This window comes from Aricia agestis, chromosome 13 (assembly GCF_905147365.1).
Source record: "Aricia agestis chromosome 13, ilAriAges1.1, whole genome shotgun sequence".
In the NCBI taxonomy this organism is placed as follows: Eukaryota; Metazoa; Arthropoda; class Insecta; order Lepidoptera; family Lycaenidae; genus Aricia; species Aricia agestis.
The window spans coordinates 15,691,882-15,711,215 of record NC_056418.1 but is presented as its reverse complement, the minus strand read 5'-3'; the positions used below and the strand labels follow the sequence as shown (position 1 = coordinate 15,711,215).

Sequence of the window (19,334 nt, the reverse complement as noted above, 5' to 3'; positions counted from 1 at the left end):
TATGTGTGTTGTATAGAGCGGCAGCGGCGGATTGCCGATAATTCACGAAAAAAAATGTTAAACATGAAAATGCGCTCACTTGAAATAGACTTAAGCAAGTTTCACTGACTGAATGACTGTGCCAGATTTATTTTATATTATGGTCAGGACTCAAGAATCAATATTGACTCTAGGCTGTCGTGTCGTAGCTCTTAAGTCGTAGGTTAGCACTAAGCCGCGCTATAGCTCGTTCTCACTTGAGGCACGATAGTCTTACGACAGATTACTGCTGTACAAAACTATTAGGGCTTGTTTCACCAGTTTCTGTTAAAGTGCATAATAAAGTGCTATTCACAACTTTTTTGACAGATAAATGTCTGTCCAGTTAATTGATGGATAGCCTTATCAGGAAGTGGTGAAACAGGCCCTTAGACTATTGCGATACATAATGTAGGGAACACATTTTTTTTGCATGTCGCATGAGCCCGGTGCGCTGGAGCCTGGAGCATACACCAGTGGTCACTGGTCCCGCGCCATAGCCCCGTCAGTCGTGTAGTAGAATTATTAGGTCTTATTGCAACCCTTTATAATTTGATATGTGGACTAAAATAAACACACTGAAGACATATTAAAATGTTTTATTTAGTGACACTTAACGTAAACCATAATAATATTAAGAAGTTATAATAATATTTCGTATTGCAATAGCCTTAAGACAGTCACGTCTCAAGTGAACGCTCGATCTTAGATTATGGCTTTGTTGAAGCCTCTAATTCAACTCGAATATTCCCGTTGTTTCAACCCTTAGAAAGGCCCCCATTAGTTCAATATCGGAAACGCGGGAAATATTGGCGGAACGAGATTTATTCGCCAATAAACCGCAGCGGGGTAATGACTAATGACTGATGGTATTGGGGCAGAAACTGCTATACCAGTACCTACACCACTATAAGTGCTATAATTAGATTATAGCTATGAAGGTCGTTGCTGACAGATTTATTACAGATATTATGTGTGGATGAATATTTTTGTTTTAGCTTAACGACGTTGTCACCATTTTTTTTTTACACATAGTTAAACCATGCTTCGGCACGAATGGGCCGGCTCGACCGGAGAAATACAACGGGCTCACAGAAAACTAGCGTGAAACAGCGCTCGCGCTGTTTCGCTGAGTGAGTGAGTTTACCGGAGGCCTATGCCTTTGCCCTTTTTCAATATTCTTGGGGATTCTCCATTCTCCATGCTTGATCTGTCAAGTTAATTGGTGGATAGCCTATTCGTCACTTATCAGGAAGTGGTGAAACAGGCCCTTAATTCATAATATTATAATTTATATATTTTAAGTACTTATTCATTAAAAATATTGATATAGTACATTTAACAAACACGAACCAGGCGTGTCTTAACATGGCTTCGCGGAATATAACAACTATAAAATTGCAGTATTAATATTACTCATTAGTTGTTATATTTAATTAATTATTAATTATTACAATGTAAAAATACTATAATGCTGATTGAACACAAGCCACAATGATCTCTTCCGGCCCAAAGTGCTGAACCGTGCTATCGGCTTCAGGTGAACTTATTTCTGGTTGATCCTCAGGTACGCGACACAACGGTAGTGCTGTGCTGCGCCCGCCTGTGCTGTCGACTGGACACAGCACCCAGTACCGGCTCAGCATCACCAACACCACACCCGTGTCGACCTTACTGCGTTGGGAGACAACTGAAGGTATTTATAGTATGACATGTATTAACCTACCTTTAACCTATCCCTACTATCTATCCCATACCTTTGAGATGTCTTTCTAAAAGTTTAAAGTTTCTTTGGTGAGGCGAGAAAAGAGCGGAAGCACTCGCGCACACTTGTAAGCGTGTACAATTATAAAGATTTAGTCGCTTTATTCATTGGCACAAAAATATTGGACCTACGTAATTTGCCGCATTTTTTTTTATGAAATAAGGGGGCAAACGAGCAAAGGAGTCACCTGATGGAAAGCAACTTCCATCGCCCATGGACACTCGCAGCATCAGAAGAGCTGCAAGTGCGTTGCCGACCTTTTAAGAGGGAATAGGGTAATAGGGGAGGGTAGGGAAGGGAAGGGACTAGTTGAGGGTAGGGAAGGGAATAGGGTAGGGGTTAGGGGATTGGGCCTCCGGTAAACTCACTCACTCGGCGAAACACAGCGCAAGCGCTGTTTCACGCCGGCTTTCTGTGAGAAAGTGGTATTTATCCGGTCGAGCCGGCCCATTCGTGCCGAAGCATGGCTCTCCCACGTCAAAATTATGTCAAACCCAATAAAGAAATAACAATTTAGTTTGAATTTACATAACCCGACCAAATGACCGTAGGTCTGTAAACTGCCTTTGAACCAATTAAAGCATGTTATTGGTAGTAGAGCTTGACCGCTGTAAAGTCGACCCTCGTAGCATACTCGTAGCATACATTTAGTATGCTAGGAGTAGATATGCTACGAGGGTCGACTTTACAGCTTTACAGGTCAAGCTATAGGTACTTATGTTGTTTTCATAACGTTGCTAGGTCCTCTAGAAAATTCCTTGCTGAAAATGCATCATTCTCAGTATTGCTTCTATCTAGGTGTCTAGTCGGCTATCGAGTAAAGAGCTCTGGTAATGTTTGCCTTCCAGCTGCATGATATGAATCGTCTGTTCCATTTTCATACCGAATTTCCCACGTCCTTGTGACTTGTTACAGGAGTTTAAAATTCATGTTTTAAAAGCTTTTATCGCGGGCTTTGAGTGCGGCGACCGAATCAAGAAATTCCGAAATGAAAAAACCTAACACACCGCAATCTGACCACGATGTTTGTGTGCGTGTGACTAGACGTATGTGAATTATAATTTCATAATTAATATGTTGATAAAAATGTTATGCAATAGCTTTATCGCGGCAGTTCCTAAATTGAGAAAGGAACTCTCAGACACTTTCGCATCAATATTAGTATGGGTTCTGGCAGCTTTGGATTTATATAATATAGGCAGTATAGGCCTATGGGCGGATGCTCCTAGGATGGCGGCAGAGTTCGTACATAGGGGAGGCAAAATTAAAGTGGCCTATATTTCTCATAAAAAATGTAAATCCGGCCCTGGATTCTGGAAAGAGTATTTAATATTTATGTATGTTTTACATACCTCCATGTCCGGATACAAAGATATCAGCGACACGCATTAATACACGTCAAGCTAACTCCAAGTGACAGCTGTCACGCCGTCTGTGGCTGGATGGCGAGGATTTAGGCATACAGAGATGGTTTGATGCATGTCTAAAACAAAGCCACCAATGTAAAATGTCCGAGTTTTGTGAATTGTAGTCACTTCCTGTCAAGTAAAATGATTGGACCAACCCATAGCTTTGTCTACATTGTGCCTTTTTATTTGTTCAACAAGGGCATGCGTTAAAGCGTAGTCAACAGGGAAGATGTGGCATGCCCGTGACGCGCGTCAAAATCCACCCGCGTTGAAAGAAAAGTGTCATAGCGTGCGCTACGATTTCAACGCGCGTTACGGGCATGCCTCACTGTTGACAGCGCTATAAGGCATGCCCTTGATGAACAGAAAAAGGCACAGTGTGGACAAAGCTATTAGGTCAGTTTATTGGGTATAATCGTGTAGAGTACGGAATGCGGCTCCCAACTTTATGGTCAAGTAGGCCTCTACACGTTGGCCCAAAGCTGGCATTGAGCCAGGCGCTAAAAAGCTAAATTACCATCTCTCTTATGAGCTCATTACCGTCGCAGCCACGTTGGGAGGAATGTGTTTTTGATAATCCACGCATTCGTTACATACCCCGCGTTCCACTTGACGTTAAAAACGATCAAACGCTCAAAATAGGAGGTATTTTGAGCGTTTTGATCGTTTTTAACGTCAAGTGGAACGCGGGGCTAGTCTGACCTCTTAAAACAATATTCTTTGCAACGCTCTGATGGAAACGCCGCCTTCCTCCCATGTTTTATCGTTCCTCCGTGTTGCAGATAACGTCCTGCGTGTGGCGTTCTCGCCCAACGTCACGGAAGTCGGAGGATACGAGACGGTTGATGTCACGGTGAGATAATATCGTAGCAATCATCATCATCACCACCATCACCATCATCATGAGTGTTTGTTTGTCCGTTACGTCTTGACGCTTAAATCACTACATTTTTATGAAATTTTGTTCCTTCAGAGATAGTTTAATGAAACCATCGAAAGATCAATCGATTTTTTTTATCGCGGACTAATATAAGATATAATAAAACTAAGTGAACTTTTGGGTGTGTATGGTTCCCTGTATAGACTATAGAGTTCACTGTGAAAATAGCAGCGCTGTACGACTTTTTATTTGAGATTTGTATAGTCTAGTTTGACGTGGGAGAGCCATGCTTCGGCACGAATGGGCCGGCTCGACTGGAAAATACCACGGGCTCACAGAAAACCGGCGTGAAACGGCGTTTGCGCAGTGTTTCGCCCAGTGAGTGAGTTTACTGGAGGCCAAATCCCCTACCCTTTTCCCTTCCCTACCCTCTCCTATTTCCTTCCCTACCCTCCCTAGTCTCTTCCCTACCCTCTCCTATTACTCTTCTGATGCTGCGAGTGTCCATGGGCGACGGAAGTTGCTTTCCATCAGGTGACCCGTTTGCTCGTTTCAAGCTAAGCGTATCGCCAGCGCTGCAGCCTAATATACCTATTACCTACTATATACCTACCAGTTACCACAGTCTATTATGTAACCAAACTTTACAATAACAATCTAATTTAAAAAAACTCCGTAGCAAGATACACCATACACTAACTAAACTCTTTGCGATAATAATATCTAAAACATCGTTAAAAACTTTTTCGATTTTCCTCAACTACAACATGAAGTTTGAAACGAAATAACTACGTTTAAAATAATTTTACCTTGAAGTTAAGAGATTTCAAACCTTATGGCTTTGACGTAGAGATTAAACTGAGGTAAAATATTTGTGAATGGTGTATATTGAGCTTAAATTTCACGGAAGCGAGCAACAAAGTACAAACGCAGTACTAACCAGGTATAAAACTGAAAGTTAGTATTTCAACTATGTTGCTAACTAACCAGTGCGATTTGAGGTTTTCAGCGTAAATTATTACTCGCGTTTAAAATTTTGTTCCGAATAAATTTTTAATCCTTTCTATCTCTGTTGGCTACCACTTTCGAGAATTTTCGCAGAGGAAAGTTCGTCTTATCAAAACTCACGAAAATTTGTTCTAGGGAGCCTATGTGGAAAAAAGACGTGTCTTCATACTTTACATCAAAATCTAATGGGTGTTTAGAGGAATCATACCACCTGCAACTTTTCGCTATCGTCCCACGCGAAAAATATACCATCCTCATCACCTTGAGTGGCAGCTTTCCACGGTGCGTTTCTCGCGAAACTTTCTGCCGCGCACTGTAAAACTCTGGAACGAACCTACCTACCTACCTATACGACCTGCAAACCTTCAAGAAAAGAGCGTATTCCTTCTTAAAAGGCCGGCAGCGCACCTGCAGCTCTTCTGATGTTGCGAGTGTCCATGGGCGACGGTAGTTGCTTTCCATCAGGCGACCTGTTAGCTCGTTTGCCCCCTTATTCATACAAAAAAAAAATTAACACAGCAACACTTTGGCGTTTATAATTATAGTAGTATGGATCGCATCCGTGTGGAGGTGGCTCGTCGCACGCCGTCGAGATTACTCATGTATTGTGGTTTCCCTGTGACACCCATCAGGTTTTACACCGGAGTGAATATTACATGATTGTGCTGTCACCCCACTCAACATTCACCACAGCCGTCAGAGCTAGACTACTGCAGTAATTGGTTTCCTGTGCTGTTACCACTTAAAGTTGGGTTTATAAGATGAACTCAAATGATAAGTAGATTTCTTATTATTTGAGTTCATCTTATGTCTTATTCCTTATTTAGGTGCCCTACTTAGGTAAAGAAAAAAGCTCACGAGCCTTACCGAAGTTCCTACACACTATCAAAATAAAAGCTCAAAATCCTGCTGTTAATGAATGAGTTCCCAAATCCCAATAGATAAGTTATAATAGCGCTGGCTATACGCGCCCAGGCCGCGCTACGTTGCGGCTAGAGGACGCGGTGCGGAGGGGCGGGGACTGGGCAGTGATGATGATGAAGGAGGCGTGTTCTGTTGAAGGTCACCAATGTGGGAATAATGCGTGGAGGCAAAGGAAGATTTTCTTCTTCTATCCTATCAATCCCCAAGCGGCAGCCGGCTGCCGCATAACAATTGAAAATCTATTATGTCTACGATACCCACGACGAAGGTGCTACGGTGATGTATGCTGACACTTTCAGTTTCGGGAAAGGACAGCATAGTTATATCGTAACATGTGTACGAATCTCGTGCGAAGATATTCACGCGTGAACGGTTTAGCGAGCTGCGGGTGCGGTATTTTCTCACATGAAGGAGCTCTGGATTTATGTACAGGCAGTATAGGCCATGGCCTATTGGCGGCAGCGTTCTATGGCGTCCTAGGGGTCGGCAGCGTCCTAGGATGGCGACAGAGTTCGTTTATAGGGGCGGCGAAATTAAAGTGGCCTATATAATATACATGTATACTCAATTACTCAAAAAATATAAATCCGGCCCTGACCACATAATATATATTAATACAAGCCCTGACATGAAGGGCTATAGTGTTAACTCTTGGTTTACCATGAGATAATATTAAACATAGCAGCCAATATCCGTGGTATCCAATTATCCCAACAATTGCAGCTCGGCATCACAATAATGAGCAGGCAGTGTGGACTGTGGATGCCAATTTGGCGCTCGGCCAGAGACGAGTATTAACGAAGCCTGATTAAAGAGTTGAGGTACTCAGGAACTATGTAACAGTTGGGCTGGCCGAAGAAAAAGTACCAATGCACAATGTATTGTCGTTTGACATTTAGATTGAAAAATACCTAAACAAAAATAATACAATTGGACAAGATCGTTTGAAGCTATTATTGCATAGCTTTTCTTGCGGACTTTGAGGGCGGCGACCGAATCAAGAAATTCCGTAATGAAAATAAACCTAACTAACCTAAACCTAAACCTAAAGGTACTTACTAATGATGTATTCTGTGCCTAAACCTAACCTAACACCTAACACTCCGAACGGCACAGCAGTTCGGCGGCGTTGCTGTACAATGTCGCGGGCGCTTACCGTGTTGATCGGAAAGACTTTTTAATTACATCCAAGTATTTTTGCATGTAGCCGAATCATGAGCATTCTGCTAACATCTTGCTAATATTGCTCTACAAAATTACTCAATTATTTCTCTGATGATTTTTTTATAACCTTTTCTCCAGGTGACACTGTTGCCCTGTTCGGTGTGTCGTCAGAGAGTGTTTGTATGCAAGGCGGCGGTACAGCACTCATCTCAGCCTCTGTGTCTACCGATTGTAGCTGCTATAGCTGTAAGTGAATTTTACTACTATGTACTTTGAATTGACTTCCGGAAAACTGCGGGGCTAAAATGGTCGCTTTGGAGAATCATGTTATGAATCATAATATGATTCATATTTTTTAGATCGCAAAATGCAAGTCTGCTTGCAATTCATGTCTAGTAATTCGTGCTAATTTGACATCTGTCAGTTTTACAGTTTTGACAATTAATTTGCTGAATTGATTGAGAGGAGTTGCTAATTCTGACCATTTTAGCCCCGCTGGGCCGTTGAAAAGATGGTGCCCTTGAAGTAAGCTCAATACGCGGCACTATGCGGGAGCGACGCGACGCGACACGACACCTCACGATTCATAGAACTGACGTTTGTAGCTCTATGAAATCGCATCATAATATCATGTCGCTGGCCATGGCATGACACAATTTAAAAACTACAAGACAAATGGCACACAGGCAGTCTCGGTTGGACGTTTTCCCACGAGTGACGATTTCAGCGGCGATACCGCAGTCGCTTAGGTAGTTCAACAGACAACTGGCATATCGGGTCGTGCGGTTAAGAGGATACACCAGGGGCTAGAGAAATGAAAAAAAAGTACGTGTAATATCTGTAGCTGTCTCCCTTACCTCAAGCCTATAGCGCAGAACGCGATAGAGACAACTGCAGAAAATCAAAGATTCGTTATCCCCTGATTCCTTCTCCAAAACTTAACCGATTTAAGTACTTTTTTCATTAAAGATTAAAGAAAGGCTTGAGCTGTGTTCCTGTTTTTTTTTTTGTAAAATCTAGCCAAATCTGTTTTCTGGATGTTTGAACACAGCGAAAAATCTGGCCATTTTTGGGTTTTTGAACGTTCATGTCTTATTTAATAATTAAATTATGAAAAAAAAAAAACATAGGGATATTGTATTAATGGCCGTAGATATTCAAGAACAAAAATTATAACTCTACTAGCATTATCCAGGGAGGAAACAGGGGACAACGTTTGTATGGAAAAAAGGGCGGTGTGGACTCCTCTTAATAGTGTGCAAATTCTGTACAGTCGATAAATCGTCACCGCAAAAAAACGTGAAAAAATCTGATCACGTCATAGCGAATTTTTGTCATCTATAAACTGAAAATTGTGTGTCCTACAGTAAATTTGTGGCATCATTACATATTATAGTATTTAAAACAATACATACAAATGTATGTTGCCCGGAGTCGTCACCGCATTTCGTGGTGTCGTGTCGTGGGCCGTGGCTCGTGGTAAAACGCCCTAGTGCGGTCTCGGGGTTTAAGGCCCAGTAGTCCCTAAAATAAGCAGGTCGATGTCTGTCAGTACGAATATCGACGTTAAGGACATTAAAATAACATTCATATCAGCGCGCCTTGTACAGTGGCTGTTACGCGCTCGCCGCGTGCCTTGATAATAGAAAATAGGAGTAAAAACCTTTTGTTTTTAGTATTACACAAATCAAATATATCAAATCGTTTACGTTACGACACATATACCACATTTTTTGTTATTTAATTATGAAAAACAGCGTTATAACAGTCACCTTTGAGATTTTTTCTATCGAGCAGAATTTTTCAAATTGTGTACTGATATTGCGTATAGGAAATTTTCTCAATTTTAAAACGGTACGGCGACGACGCCTTGATAATTTGGCTGCGATAGCGATATCGATTTTTCTCAGCAATTTAGTCATAGCTAAGAAATTAAAGTTCATTGTCAGTATTCATCACGTCTTTGTCTTTTAATAACCCATAGCATAACACGATTGGTCAACTTCACAGACACAGAATAATCAATCAAAAAGACCTCTGTAAAAAAAGGGATTCCTATTTTGCCAACAGAGGAGAGTGATTTAAGCTTCCAAAATTTGTACATAGATTGGTTCAAGCAGACACTATGATTTGCCCAAAGCTTACATGATATGTATTTATGGTTTTTAAATTACGTGACAAAAACCATTTTGTCGCTTACGCCCTTTCCATTTTTTGCTGTTCCATTGCTTGTTTTCTATAAGTGGCCGGACCAGCCTCTCATAGAAAACAAGCAATCTAAAACATATCCAACACGGTGTTTTACTTCAACGCGGCGTCACTTTAATTTCTCTTTCGAGATTGGGAAATAAAATGAATGAGCTTTACATTTCTACGTGACATTCCATTTACGATTCCTGTAGACTTTGCATGGTCACCATAGATGCGGTTTCTTTTTTCGGCAGAATAGATAAAACGACAGATTGACCAAGGTAATCCGCCAGTTTATCACTAAAATCTGTCTGTATGTCGATTCTTTCTCAGTATGTCGTTTCTATTGTTGTTATGCTAAGCCTGCTGAAGGCATTACTTATAAATGTCCCATGATGGATAACATGATTGCGAGCTGTCTAATGGCCGTTCCCAATATTTGATCTATCTCTGGTTTTGCCCTACTAGAGATAGGAATAGCTCACATTAGACATTAGAGACATATATTTTATGTCAATTCAATGTTAGCTGCGATCGGTTGTAACTTGTATGTTAAACCAGAGATAGATTGAATATTGGGAACGGCCGTTAGATAGTACGGACAAACGATGTCGATCATGGGCAAATAAAGACGACACATACTTCAATATACTAAAATGTTTTCTATTGTGTTGTTGACAAATCTGAGAATCGGAATTGTGTAGGAAAATAACCAAGACATTTCATATTTAGATGATATTATTGTCTGTTGTGAGACGTGAACCGAAATAAACCGTTATTGAAGATTAATACCTTGCGAAACATTTTGTTTCGTAATAAAAGGATAGCATCAGAAATAATTTGTTTTAATAAAAATTACTAAGGTTAGAGCTAAATTCTTGTTGATAAATGGTTCTTTACCCGACTGCAAATCCGAAACCGAGGGTAATATTGTGGTAAACTCTGTTGGCATGTAGATGTTTTTGTTATATATAGAGGCCATCGTTTAACGTGGAAGATAGTTGGCACGAATGGACTGGCCGGAACAATATCACGGCCTCACAGAAAACTGCTATCAAGCAATGCTAATATTGCGTTGTAGTTTACTGGTTGAATTAACTACGTAACAGAGATTTATGTGTTTATGTCCAGGTGTTACACTGTTTTGGTTTTGATGCACGAGAAGCTGCTATTGATAACCATCAGGAGATTCGCCTCCTCCGAACTCCTAATTCCTAACCTATTGAATTTGTTTTGATGTCATCGTTTTTCATAGGGAATCGAAGTGCGCATTGAAATACCACTCAGTGATGGAGCCTCCCGGATCGTCATACTGACAGAGCCTCCTGCCGAGGAGTCCTCTGGAGGGACACACGAAGATATGCTTGAGGAGTTTCACAGGACTGGGACGGTTTCTGGTAACCATATCATATTTCATACTACAACCTTAAATCCTCCATAGTCACTAAACTTTCTATTAAATTATGCTACAGAAGCTATCAATATCTACTGTCCAATGTCCATACTCCATATTAATATTATAAATACCAAAATATTATGTCTGACGGTCTGTTACCTGCTTGATGACTGTACTTATTACAGTATACAATAGTGGTGATCGGTGCGCGGGCATTCGGAAACTCGGCGAAGACATTAGCTATTCCATGGAGTTCATTGGAGCGCCTGTTAATACCGGTAAGCTATAGCTTACTTTGAAATAAGCAAAACGCAAGTTGAGTAACTTGGTGGTCAACAACTACAATAGAAAACTTGAAATGTGTCAAGGGACACTCGGATGGAACGAAGTTATAAAAAAAAAAACAAAAAAAAAATTAATGAAGAGTACCGCCACCCCACCCAGCTAAAAAAATCAGATTTCCCGCCATAGAGGAATGGTAGAATTTTAATTTTTTCGCCAGTTGACGTCATCGCCACATCAACGCCCTCTGCCCCTACTTCGCAGGTACTAAGAAGTGTCGTTACAACTTTTTCCGTCTAGCCCCCTTTCGCAACGCGCGATAAGGAACTTCGTTCCAGTATTAATTATTCATAACAATTTTAAACCGTGTTAATTGTTACATATCCAGTAAAAACTTAGCTGAACTAAAATTCTTCAACGTTTAATTTCCACCTTTTCTAATCGCAGTCAGCTCCAAGAGCCTGGTCGTCCGCAACGTGTCTCTTGTTGATGCTGCAGTAGTCCTGGCCGTGAGGAGGTGGCCTCGACAACGGAAGACACAGAAGTATCCTAATGAAGGTAAGCTAATATTCTATATTAAGTACTAGCCAAGGTACCAAGACCCAGGAGTATAGGCTACTTTGGAAGTGAAAACTTCTTTAGCAGCTTATTCATTGTGCACTTTTTTCGGGATGGGTCAAAAATGTTAAACTATTGTTACGTGCTAGGGTTCAAGGATTTGGAGAGAAAGACCTGCTGACTCTCTTGAAGACTTTATTCACTAAGTCCAGGTCATACAAGCACACACTAGGTCCAAACACTAATCACTAGGTCCAATCACTAAGCACTATCACTGTCCTAGGTCGTAGCCAAGTCGCAGGTTTCACTGGCTCACTCACTATTGATCACTTGTGTTCACTCCGAAGTCGCCTTGATGATAGCTCGAAACGAACTGAATTGCCGGGCCGTCTACCTGCGGCTTTTTATATGGCGAGACGAATTCAAGAAAGTTCCCGATTCACGTAAACAAGTAAACAAGTATGGGAACTTTCTAGGAGGCTCGAGCATGTACCACCTAGCGCCATCTAGTTTCGAGTAGGGGATTTATGTGTAGTGTGTCCCCTGATCAGTTTCGCTAGTTTTCCGCTAGATGGCTCTGTGTGTCCGTAACACTATTGTCAGCACACGTGACTTGATCGAAAATTTGTAAGACGAGTGGAGAGTAGAGTAGTCTGGCGCGACGTAGGATTGTAATATTATCCTTCCTCTTTCTACCGCATTAAATTTTATGTCGGCCAGGTTGAGTTTTGTCGAGAGAAAAGCGTCGGTTCCAGGTAAAACCTCTCGCAAACAACTCGTGCAAAACTAGTGTAAAAAACCCAACATTAAAGCAATGTTAGATTCGAGACTCCTCTTAGTTAAATATTCTATTCCAGACGGACAGTTCTCTATCCATATGAAGTGATAAAAAACTTTTACTGTCATGATGTAGCATAAAAATGTTCGCGATTGAGGGCACATTATTATTACCGGAGTCGGGACATGTAGTCGTAAACGGGGAATCAATATGATATTGATATGGGTTGTGATGAGGTTCTAATGTATAGCACGATATTGGTGATAAAAGTGCGTGATAGGTTTTAGGGTTCTTTGGCGATCTAAAAACCCATATTTGGGTAGGCTGATCATTGATCAATCCGGCCGGTATGATCGCAAACCGCTACACAACAAAATCACAAGAAATTGTATGTAATTTATAGCGGCGCGACGACCACACTTAACTTAATCGTTACAGACAATATGGATGATTACAATGCCAAAGATTAGCTGATATTTTAAATAAAATCAAGACAGCGATAAAAAATAAGTATTCCCATTTCAGCTTCATATACTTACCTACCTATGTATTTTTTTTGTTATGAGCCTTCAAAGTAGGATAGTTAAGTCGTTTTTTTTTATGAAATTCCTTAATTTTTGCATACCATTCGATAATTTATGCAATTTATAACAATTTATCTCACAAGGCCACTTTCATAAATGCAACATTTAACAAAGCTATCGAACAAAATCTTCCCGCGATGCGTACATACTAGCTATGCGTGACGTCACAGTTAGCTGACATTTTGTATGGAGGGTTTGGGAAGGTTATTTTATGTGAGTTTTGAATTTTTAAGCTATCAGAGTCATTTTTTCACCGATATTTCTATTTGTTAATAGTCCATTCCACCAACAAGAAAAAAAATCGTCATGCCTATTGCTTGTGATATCGTGTAACGCCCAAACAGATCTGTCGCACTGAAGCATATAAATACAACCTGATGAAATTCGTTAGTTCATTACATAGTGTGTGTGCACGAGTCCGGTCAGGTCAGGCTGCAATCAGTCGGAACTCTGACCGCATCTCTCTACCGTATATTAGGGCTCTCACACAAAACTCTGAATTCGCATCGCATCGCATTTTAATATTTTTAACATGAGTTTTGCCGCAGATATTTGCGATGCGATTCGAATTCGCAATTATGTGTGGGAGCCTTTATGGGAACAGTTAAAAGACAGTTACTGCGAAAAAACAGTTACGGTTCTAGATATATCTGAGTAAACCGATATGACTCATAGATGCGTAAATGGTTGGAATGTTTCCGATCAGTCGACAGTTCGGATGCTGTAAGTAAATACTCACTTAGGAAAATTCTATTCAAAGCCCTCATGCGTACTACTCGCTTCGAATACCAATGGATTTATTAAGGGCTAGCACAAACACAAGGATTGGGAGTGAAAAGGCGTTTATAACACAATATATCAGTCTAACTCTGTCTCACTAGAAGATTTTTTTCAGTGTAACGTTAAAATGAGAACAGAATTTTGTGGTAGAGCCCTTTTTCTGGTATCAAGGCGAAAACACCGACTGACCTGGGGGGTGAGCCAAAATATTTTCGTTAGAATCGCCGATCAAAATGTATGGAATTGACATGTCGAACGTCAACGTCATATTAACGAACGCTTATGTCAATTATCATCGGCGATTCTAACGAAGCGAAAACGAAAAGATTTTGCCCCCCCCCCCCCCCCCCTGACGTGCTTGCGTTTTGTTTGAGATGACAGACGTACCCCGCGTTGCATTTAGATTTTAGCGTAAAAAACGACAAAAACGCTCAAAATGCCTCCTATTTTGAGCGTTTTGATCGTTTATAACGCTAAATGGAACGCGGAGGTAATAAGATATTGTACTGCAATGTTTTTACGTTAAAGGCAATACCAGCATTTGTTAGCATTATTTACTGTTTGTGATAAAGCCCTCTACTCGGACCTTTGCGTAATATTTTTTGTTTTATTGTTTTTTAATGTTGTTTTATTGAAAACAAATCGGCAACCCTGCATGTGGTGAGTTTGTCACGTCCCTAGTCTTTGGGTAAATGCAAAAACTTGGCTGGTGGGCGGCGCGGGCGAGACAAGTTCAAGGTTTACTTCGGGGCTCTCGGTAAAGTGACGAACATCCCCTAAATTGCTGTAATCAATAACTATTCACTAAAGTACGATCGAAGAAAAGATAAATTCGTTATTAATTTCTTTATTCGTAAAGTAGCTCCATACCCTATTTCAGCAAAGTCAGTTTAGCGGTTTGTGAGCGAAGCAACAAGACATAAGACAGACAGACAGACAGACAGACAGAATATAATATGTCTGTCTGCTTTATATTTATAATATTAACCAGTATAATTTTTTTTATTCGTTATTCGCTTATTTATTGAGTAAGACTATAGGCTTTATCTCTATTTTAGCGTGATAATTCACGCTAAGACTAATACGATCGAAGAAACTCAGGAAAATGTGGGGAAAACGGGGGAAATATTAGAAAGAGTTTATCTCACAAACTACTGGACCAATTTTTATGGCAATATTTGGCACAGATATAGAGTAGACCAAGTGAAGGGAGTAGGGGCATAAGCTATTTTTTATTGAAAAAATGTACGGTTTCCGTAAAATTCCTAATTTACGCGGGCGAAGCCGCGCGGGACATCTAGTATTATAATATAACTAATAACACGATAACTTTCGAAGTATTTCCGTCAATATAACAGAGTATTGGAATAAGGAATTCCCTTCAAAATATATTCTCGAGTGAAAATTCAACATTACCAAAGAGTTCTGTTATATTTAGACTCGAAATCACAAATTATTTTCAAATCTAATTGCTAAGCTTCGCGTCCCTTACTTGGGTTCTGTAGAATGTTTTGTCCATTTTAATTCTCGTCAGGCTTTTACAACTTAAAGGTTGTTCTAGGTAAATAGGTATTTACCGAACCTAAAAGTATTATATTCCGATACGAGCGATTTTATTTTGAGAAAATTTTCTTTTATATTTTAAAAGTTGCGAAAAAGTTCTCAAAGTTACCGATGTTTACCCCCGCCTGACAACACTCCTGTTTCTTGGAGAATTAAAAGTGGTAAAATGACAATATTACTATAATTTTGGCGGATGAGTGTGCTATAACACCTGTCCATGGCGTCTTTTTACCACCACTCTAGGTAGAAAAAGCTATGATCAATGACCATACAAAACAGCTAACGTATTGACTACAGAGTACAGAACTAATGATTGTTGCCCTGACTCGCGCTTGTCCGTTTTTTACAGCAGCCGCAAAAGTTACGATACCACGGCCGAGGGTGTATCTGTTTGTATTTCATTACTCTCAAGGATTCAAAGGGGCTTGGGAGATTGTGTTACTGTGCTATTTGTTATTTTTATGGTAATTTATAAACATCCCTAAAAATTTGAAGTAAAAAGTATCGATTTAATTTAACATTTGTGACTAAGGGCCGGGACACAAAAACACGATACAACGTCGTGTTGTACCACGACGCGGCGTCGTTTCACGATGCGACGTCGTGTGGTGGGAATCCACGACGAGCATAGTAAAAAAACTGCGACGCGACATCGTGACGTGCCACGATATACGGTATCGTGTTTTTGTGTACCGTACGACCCTTAGGGTACCGTACGACGCGACGAATGTAGAAACTCATCATTGAATTTCTACGTGATTTTCTATGACACGACGTCGTACGACGTCGCATCGTGAAACGACGTCGCGTCGTGGTACGACACGACGTCGTGTCGTGTTTTTGTGTCCCGGTCCTTAGTGAGTGTGAAACGGCTATAATTATCTTGAACTAGATGATGCCCGAATCTCCGTTCACAAATCACAAAATTCGTTTATAGTGCGGAAAACGTACATTTTTTTAGTAGTTGGTATCTCAGCAAAATCGGTTTAGTGGTTTGGGCGTGAAGAGGTGACAGACGCACTTAATATTTAGTATGAATAATCGGCCAAGTGCGAGTCAGACTCGCGCACGGAGGGTTCCGTAACGTTATAGGGTAAAAATAGGCCAAAAATTGTGTTTTTGTATGTGAACCCCCCTTAAAATTTTATTTTATTTATGTTTTATAAAACATTCAAGTGTCTAGCTGTTGCCATTATTGATAACGTGTAAAAAGGCCACAAAATAACGTTTCTTGTATGGGAGACCCCCTTAAATATAAATTTTATTTTGTTTTTAGTATTTGTTGTTATAGCGGCAACAGAAATACACAATCTGTGAAAATTTCAGAGGTCTACTGTCTAGCTATAGCAGTTATTGAGTTACAGTCTGGAGACAGACAGACAGACAGACGAACAGACAGACGGACAGACATCGAAGTCTCAGTAATAGGGTCCCGTTTTTACCCTTTGGGTACGGAACCCTAAAAATGACGTACGTTACTTATAGCGGGCAGCGGCGTACAATTTGGCGGTGCTAGAACTTCTGATTTCAACCATTACATACTGTAAACTGTAAAGTGATCTTTTAGAAATATAATAATTATTATAACTGAGAAAACCAAACTAAAAAAAAAGCAATATCTGTCCGAATTCCGGAAGCTTGGCAAAATAATGTAGAAACTATTTACTAATCCGTGACAAAATGGCGTCATTATCCGTTGAGATATATTTTTAACGCATTGTTTCCATAAAAGTGGAACTTATTACATCAAAACAAGGTCCTGTTGAGGGTAAAATAAATGTGAATGTAGTTTAGACTGTTTACAATTAGCAGCCCCTATCCCGGAACTGGGGCGAAGTTGGCCAAACAGGGATTAAATAGCTATAAAGAATATCCTGTTTTTGATATTTCGGGCGCCATTTTGATTAAAAGTAGTTGTCCTTGTGTATAAATAAAACTACTTGTAACCCGAGCAAGCTATAATATTTATTAAATATTGTTCGTAATTTTGTTTGCGCAAAAAGTTTGTAGAGTGGAAACCGTACATTTTCCGAAATGAAAACGATCTCATGTTCTTTTCAGGTAGAAGTATCTCCATAGGAAAATTTCAGCGAAATTACAACATCGTAAATATTGCCGTGGTAATGGAAGGTGACAGAGGAATAAGCAAATAGACACAGATGCATTTTCACATTTATAATATCAGAATGCAGAAACTAGTAGAACTGAAAAGGTCAATTCTATTACATTTCCTTCATCCTTAATACTTTTTGGCTCAGACTTATCACGTAGCTAAAATTCTCTTACGATATGTTTCATACAATTCTGTGTTGAAGATTAAACTCTTTTTAAATGGCTACCGTGTATTGAATATTTTTATATAAATAAATTTATTTCGATTCGCAACTCTATTTTATTTGTAGAACATAATATTATAAGAGCAAATTTGTATTTGGAATCTCGGATTCCATCCAGATTACTATTGTTTTTATTCCGTTCGAAAGATTTTGTGCAATGTTGTTTCTAGGTTACGAGTCAATACATTCGAAGGAGAGTTTTACACGACCACTGTAGTGTATACTATCGAGGAAATCGGTTCCTACACAGTTGACGGACCTGCGTCATTTGGTCGGCTTACGTCAATTCAATGTTAGCTGTGTTCGTCAGATGGATTTGACTTAACGCGACCAAATTACTTAGGTCCGCCATCTTCCTAGGAATCAACTTCTCTGACAGTACTTTTAAATGTTACTATTCCCCCAGATCAGTGGCTATTACACGATAGCGGCATCGCAGTGGAGTGCACCCCCTGGAGTATGGTGGTGCGGGCGGGGGGGAGGGGAGAGGTGGTGGTGACCGTCCACGGTGACACGTGGGGCGTGTACCGAGAACGACTGCTGGTGATGGTGAGTGTGGTGATGATGACGATGAAGAAAATGATGGTAGTACAACGTTGATGAAGATAACGCTGATAAATGTAGAGTCAAAGATGATGGTGATGATTAGTGTGGTGGTGATAATGATGATGATTTTGGTGATAATGATGGACATAAGCTGATTATACAATTGATTGGCATCAAATAACCTATCAACTCCCAAGCGGCATCCGGGTGCCGCATAACAATAATTGAAAATCTATTGTATCTGTGATTCCCACGATCGAGGTAATAATATTGAAGATTTGGCAGTATTCAAACATAAACCACTACCACAGTTTTTTTTTTTTTATGAAATAAGGGGGCAAACGAGCAAACGGGTCACCTGATGGAAAGCAACTTCCGTCGCCCATGGACACTCGCAGCATCAGAAGAGCTGCATGTGCGTTGCCGGCCTTTTAAGAGGGAATAGGGTAATAGGGGAGGGTAGGGAAGGGAAGGGAATAGGGGAGGGTAGGAAAGGGAATAGGGTAGGGGATTGGGCCTCCGGTAAACTCACTCACTCGGCGTGAAACAGCACAAGCGCTGTTTCACGCCGGTTTTCTGTGAGAACGTGGTATTTATCCGGTCGAGCCGGCCCATTCGTGCCGAAGCATGGCTCTCCCACGTATAGTAGTGCCACAGTCTAGATTTTATCTACACTGTGGCATTACTTTATGAAACTTGAGAACAAAGTCATAAGATACCATAATAATATGATTATAATTTTCCAATGAAACGAAGAGTTTACTTACCCTTCTAAGAAACTCCTTTTGCTTAAGAATTTTTAATTGGATATTAAATTACTCAATTATTATACAGCTTTGAGTTTCAAGTTTCAGTGCAATGAGAAGAGGAATCTTGTTCAAGTTATGCAAAGTAAAAATTGACAGAATCTAGTCTTACAAAATATATTACCTCAGTATTAAATTAAACTTAAGATTAAAATTCAAAGAGTTCAAAACTCAGAATAGGCTACGTCGTATGTTTGATAGGAAACATCTTCGTACACGGAAAAGTTACGCCACATAACTTATAAAGTCGACGGAGCCCCGCTACACGGGACTCCTATGTCTGGGTGTTGTGGTCTAAGTTCCAACCTAACCTAACCTACTTTTGGACTTTCTAGATTGTGTTTGTT

At 40.2% G+C, this 19,334-nt stretch overlaps 1 protein-coding gene across 1 annotated transcript in view; it reads left to right on the top strand.

Moving 5' to 3' along the window:
* Positions 1 to 19,334, top strand: part of LOC121733183 — a 67,357-nt gene that overhangs the window by 35,829 nt on the left and 12,194 nt on the right. The window contains exons 16-22 of the mRNA XM_042123354.1: positions 1,586 to 1,714; positions 3,975 to 4,045; positions 7,307 to 7,414; positions 10,614 to 10,755; positions 10,940 to 11,032; positions 11,484 to 11,594; positions 18,042 to 18,184. Coding sequence (XP_041979288.1) covers positions 1,586 to 1,714; positions 3,975 to 4,045; positions 7,307 to 7,414; positions 10,614 to 10,755; positions 10,940 to 11,032; positions 11,484 to 11,594; positions 18,042 to 18,184 — 797 coding nt within the window. The remainder of the gene's footprint in view (positions 1 to 1,585; positions 1,715 to 3,974; positions 4,046 to 7,306; positions 7,415 to 10,613; positions 10,756 to 10,939; positions 11,033 to 11,483; positions 11,595 to 18,041; positions 18,185 to 19,334) is intronic.